At 46.0% G+C, this 5,976-nt stretch overlaps 1 protein-coding gene across 1 annotated transcript in view; it reads right to left on the reverse strand.

The window, feature by feature from the left end:
- LOC103608177 (collagen alpha-1(XXIV) chain-like) overlaps positions 1-5,618 on the reverse strand; it is a gene marked incomplete at its 3' end in the record, with an annotated part of 71,120 nt that extends 65,502 nt beyond the window's left edge. The window contains 1 exon segment of the mRNA XM_008592620.1: positions 5,483-5,618. Within this exon segment, the coding sequence (XP_008590842.1) occupies positions 5,483-5,538 (56 nt within the window).
- Positions 5,619-5,976: the final 358 nt, after the last annotated feature.

The following is a 5,976-nucleotide window of genomic DNA, read 5'->3' on the forward strand; positions in this document are numbered from 1 at the left end:
GGGGGTTTTTTTTTTTTTTTTTTTTTTTTAATTTCACTGTTTTTCTTATCTCTGAAGTGGGAACCCAGAGAAGAGATCAAGTTTCATTGATATAATCAGTTTGATAAAGAGCCAAACTCTATCGTTGTATAAAACGGATGTCTAATGAATCCAAGCTTTCTGGGAATTGTCTGTTTGGGCTGGGATTGTTTCTTTGGGTTTCCCCCTCTATGTTATTATATTTACTATACATTCCCTTATTAAAGAAAAAACATCAGGTTTACACATTAACAGTAGATAATAGAGTCCTTAAGGGCAGCAGCTGTTCTTTGTCCTTTTCTGAGTCTTAGCTGATTCATCTATTATGTCATGATATAATATAAATTTTATATTTTTATATTTTACATTTTATATATAAAATCCTGCAATTTGTGTGTATGATGGGATCCTATTAATATACTGGCATTAGAGAACAAAAACCAAATTACTTAGCAAGATATTATATAAATCACTATATATAAAGGACATGTTTAACTACAAATCCGGAAAGGTCTTCCTACAGTTTTGGTCAAATACTCTTTTAATTAAGTAACCTAAAACAGTCTGCTAAGTTTGCTAATTTGTTTGTATATTTAGTTTACTCCAACAAAAGGTCTTGTTAGTGTATTAAATATGAATAGTTTTCAAATATTCAAAGCATGTTTGCTTTTGCTCACTGTTTTATATGTCTGGACCATGTGTCACTAATGCAAAGTAACAGAAGTACAAACACTCAGACATTTAATAAAATCAGACCAGGTCTAAAGACGTCAGTAATATGGTAAAAAAACATTTAATAAAGGTTCAAAAAATATAACCCATGATATAGATATCTGACAAAATATGAAACATGCTGCACATGTCTGGCTGGCTAGCCACATTTTCAGTTTGACATCAGCCACAGACCAAGCATAAGTAGACATGTAAGGGTACAGACCTGAAGGGAATAAGGCAAAAAATAACTATCTAAAGACCGTACTCAGAAAAGGGACTAATGCCCATCTCAGGCATCTTCCCTAGATGATTCTTAGAACTATCCAGCTTTATCAGAAGGATCCAAGTTACTTTAGGGGAATTCCTTGGATCTTTTCATTTAAGGTACCCATGAGACCCTTAGGTATTATAATATACGTCTTTAGGCTACTGATGTTCATTCCTACATAGATTCAACTTATAATAGTAAGAAGGAGTTATGAAACCTTGTGAATAAAAAAACTTTTTTGTGAGTTTGTGGTTTTCTTTTAAACCAATTGAAAACGGTGAACTAATCTGAAAAACACACATGTGATATACATCGATAACATCAGCAATTTCCACCACACTCCTTTTACATGCCAAAACCTCCTCTAAGTCATGGCAGCTTTACAGATTTTGCTCTTTACTAGTTGCTAAGATCCAGAAATAGTAAAATTTCTGTTCTTTGTTCCCAAAATAACCGAAGAAAAATTCCTCATCACAACAGTGAGGATAAAGTTGGATGATTCAGGGAGTAAAGTATTGTCACTAACTTATATACAATGAATTTCTCAAGGTATCAGTTTAACTCAATAGGTGCTAATCTAGCAATAATCTAGTGTGAAGCATACTACAAGTTTTGGAAAGTTGGATGATTCAGGGAGTAAAGTATTGTCACTAACTTATATACAATGAATTTCTCAAGATATCAGTTTAACTCAATAGGTGCTAATCTAGCAATAATCTAGTGTGAAGCATATTACAAGTTTTGATTCAGTTCCTATCATTGAAGCAATTCATGAAGTGCAAGGGAGATAAATGCTTAAGGACTTCAGAAAATCAAAATGCCTCAAGTCCAGTCAGTAAGAGGAAAGAAAAATATACATAAACTAGTCTGTCCTAGTAATACTACAGAGATTGTGAAACTGATTGTTGCACAACCTAGCAAAGTTACTGGCACACACTGTACTAGTGTTAAATAAAGATTTTTAAATGAATGAATAAATCAGACAATCTTCAGTCAGTAAAAGACTATCAGGTAGTCTTGAATTCAACAAATCTATAACTTCTCTAGCATCTCCTACCTGCACACTGATCCCAAGATCAAGAAAAGTCAGGTCTCTCTAACCTCTACTTGTTTAGCTAAGAAAGTGACTCTTGCACTTTGGAGCCATTATTAAGTATAATAAGGGTTACTTGAACACAACCCATGATACTGCAATGATCAGATACCTCAGTTATCAGACAGTCAATGTGATAACCAAGATGGCTACTAAGTGACTAACGGGAGGGCAGCGAATACAGCATAGATATGCTGGACAAGGGAATAATTCCTGTTCTGGAAGGGACAGAGGGGAAGGTGTGAGATTTCATCCCACTACTCAGAACAGCACAAAATTTAGAACTTATGAATTGTTGATTTCTGGAATTTTTCATTATATATTTTCAGACCATAGTTGACCTTGAATAACTGAAACCGTGGATGGGGGGAGGGACAACTCTACTTGGTTGTTTCATTTACTATTTCCTCTATTAGACTAGGCACTTTGAGGGGACAGTAATTGTATCTCTGTCTTGCTCAACCATTGTATCCCCATCACCTAAATCCACACTGGGCACATAGTTGGAACTCAGTAAACATTTGTTGAATAAATGAGGGAATGAATGATAAGTAAATGAATGACAATAATTTTAGCCTTTTATGAGATTGAAAATGAAATGATCTTTACTTCTCACTCAAAGTTACAAATTCTAAATTAGTCATAATTGCAAGGCATGGCAAGGAAACTACCACAGCTATTCTAATTGCCATAATAAAATTAATTTTTCTCCTGCATCTTCACAGATTACCAAGCAGAATGTCTAAAGAACACTCAGAATTACTTTCCATAAATCACATGTCCTCACTCTGAGACATTAGTTTATTTTAAACATTTATTTGAACACAAAGATAACTAAGCAACTTAAAAAACAGAATTTCAAGCCAGCTAAGAAAATAGATCTTTATATCCAAAATTTTTCTTGGTTATAAAAACACTTTAACTACCACAATGGCCTGACTGATAATCTAACGCTGACTTTGGGATTTTAATTTTTTATTAATTCTACAAATTCACATTAGGCAACCCTTCTAAAAGCAGCCCTATGAAAGATAATGTCTTTAAGGATCAAGTTTTAAACTGTAAATGTTTGGGGGTGACTAATCAGAACTGTAATTTTAAAAAGCTGCTACTGCTTGTACAAAACATCACCACAAAAGGATGGTGGAAGATTAAAACCTCAGGGATTTCATTAGGGACTCTAAAGTTTAATTCAGTGGCCTGACATTAGCATCAGCTTAATCAGCTGTTTTTACCGGCTTGTCTCTCCCCCCCCCCCTCCCCCCGGTTTGGTGGCATTTTTTTTCAAACTGAAGAACTACAAATTCTTTAGGGAAATTTGATTTTTTTCTAGAAACGATTAACTACCTGATCATTACCTTTCCCCCACTTTGCATATGTGTGGTTGCAGCTGTGGGGTTCTGGCACCTAATGTGATTAAGAATTATCCTTAATTCTCTGCAGCCCATCCCCACAGGCCACCGTAATGGAATAAACTGGCTAGGACGAGATGTCCAAAGTCTGCAAAGTCCCTGACCGGGGGGCCCTCCAAGAGGTCAGGGGAGACCAGCGCCTTCACCCATCCCGACGTCTCCCCACGAGGGTTCTTTTCCCATTCCACGTAGTATAATTTTTCCTCGTAAGTTCCTCCAGTGGAATCCATTCTATTTGGTTTCCCTGCCTCCCTCCCCCCAATCATCTGGACCCAATTTACAAATCCCAAACTGCCCAAGAATTTATGCAGGGCTTTTTCTGGGAGCGTCTGGAAGGGAAGTGTAAACCAAACAAGACAGAGGCCAGGAGCAGAAGATCGGCTTTAATCCGCGAGGTTGGTCACAACTACCAAGGGGAATGTTAGTCAGCGACGTGGGCCTCGCGCAGAGGCAGGGAGAAAGCCCGCGGGCGGGAGCGGCAGCACAGCAAGCACAGGGCCTCGCCCGGCTTCTCCGGGTGGCCCTGGACCCGCGGGGTGTCGAGCCTTGCTCTGCACCAGCCCCGGATCGGCGGGAAGATGCGCCAGTTCCCACAGGTCCAACCCCGCGCCCCGCTCTCCGGGCGGGTCCACACAGAGGGAGGTTCATCCAGAAAAGTGGCGGGAAAGCTCCTGGCTGGGAACTCCCCGTGAGCCGAGTGAGCCGCTCAGGGAAGGAACTGGCAGAGCTTGACCTCTTCACGCACCCGGGTCTCCCGAGCCTCCAGGACCGCGCTGCACGCCCAGAAAGAGCTGCGGAGGTGGCGAGCGTTCCTCCTCACTGGCTCAACCGAAAAGGGGTGCGCGAGGAGCTGCATCCCGGTCAGCGGGGCGCGGCCAGAGGAGAGCGAGCGAGCGCCCCGGGCAGCCGGGCTCGGCGGCACGCGGCTGGGAAGCACGTGTCCATACAAACAGTGCCACAAGGCGGTCTTTCTCCGCATCCCGCCTCCGCCTGCCCTCAGCTGACGCGGTCAGTTCTGCCCCCTGCCCTCCTCCCACCGCCTCTCCCTAGGGGCAGCCTCTCTGCAGAAAGCCACCACAGCCGCGTTCGCTCCTCTCTCCGGGGGCCAGAAGCAAACTTGTGTAACCCACTGACCTCATCCAGGGGGACCAGGGCAGCCAGCCAAGGCTGTGCAGCCCCTATCCATGCCCTTTTCCCTGGGACGGGGTGGGTGCAGGTACAGAGCTCAAAAGGGAGGTAGGGTGCCGCCCAAACCCTCCCCGGCATGGGCAGCCCCGCCCCCGCGTCCTGCATCCTCCCCCCGACCTGCGTCCCCGCAGCAAGCGCCACTTCTCCACTGACAGGCCAGTGGGCAGAGCGTAGCCTCGGCTCCAGATGGGCAGCACGTTTGCTGGCCTTCTAACAAGAGGCGATTGCCTCTGGGCTGGTGGGTCGAGCAGTGCCCCGACCCCCTAGGTTCTGCAGGCACCCCCTCCCCCCACCGGGCAACCCTGCCCCAAGCTTGTGCCCAGCAGTCCAGGCCGCGCAAATAGAGCCCGGGGACCGCTAGCGTCCCAGCAACCGCCGGTCTGGACGCCCTGAGGAGCACCGCGAGGAAGCAGGACCTCTGCGGGAGACCCTGCTGTTGGAGTAGGGAAGGAGGGCACGAGGGCGGCGAGAGCAGAGCCCGCGCGGGCGTCGGAGCCCAGCTCTGGAGTCGCAGCGGAGGACACTGGGACACGCGCCAGCGAGCTGTTCCTCCCGAGCCGCAGGATCGCTTTAGCATAAACCGTCTGAGACCCTCTGGCACGGGAATTCCTCTCAAACACTGTATCTTACAAACTGAGAAGACAAGGGGAGGATGCTACGGTTTGCTCTCCCGCTCCCAGCTCCTAAGAGCGCCGGGGAGCCGATCACAGATCTCCAACCGGCTCAGCGGATCCAGGGGGTGGAGAGAGGGGTTGGTCTAACCTCTACCCCGGCGGGTGGGCTACTTACGTTTTTGCCGTGGGGGAGACATTTCCACGCCTTGTCCTGTGGGCTCCTAAATGCATTTGTAGGCATTTGTCCGTGCAGCAAAGCGCTAACGGAAAACAGAAGCCAACTCCGAACTGCTAAGGATGCAGGTACTGTCCATGAAAAAGGAAAAAAATCACTCGAAAACCATGCTCCAAACCCGCAACAAGAAAAAAAAGGCGGGGGGTGGGGTGGGAGGGAGGCTGAGGCGGGTGGAGGAGGAAATAGCACCCAAAGGGGAGGACAGATAGGCTTCCTAGCACCCTAGCTCAGTAACTGACGAGCCCGGGACTGCGCTCTCCTGGGAGGGAGGGCAAGAACGGACACCTCACTGGGAGGCAGCGGCGGGAGCTCGGCTGCAAATACAGCCCTCGAGTTCACTTGCGGTTCAAAGGCGACTCTGTGACTCCAGTGGAGTCCTCTGCTTTGGGCCTGGGAGGAGAAAGGGGTGGGGGGAGGAAAGGAGTTGCAGGGGG

This window comes from Galeopterus variegatus, unplaced genomic scaffold, assembly GCF_000696425.1.
Source record: "Galeopterus variegatus unplaced genomic scaffold, G_variegatus-3.0.2 Scaffold8107, whole genome shotgun sequence".
In the NCBI taxonomy this organism is placed as follows: domain Eukaryota; kingdom Metazoa; phylum Chordata; class Mammalia; order Dermoptera; family Cynocephalidae; genus Galeopterus; species Galeopterus variegatus.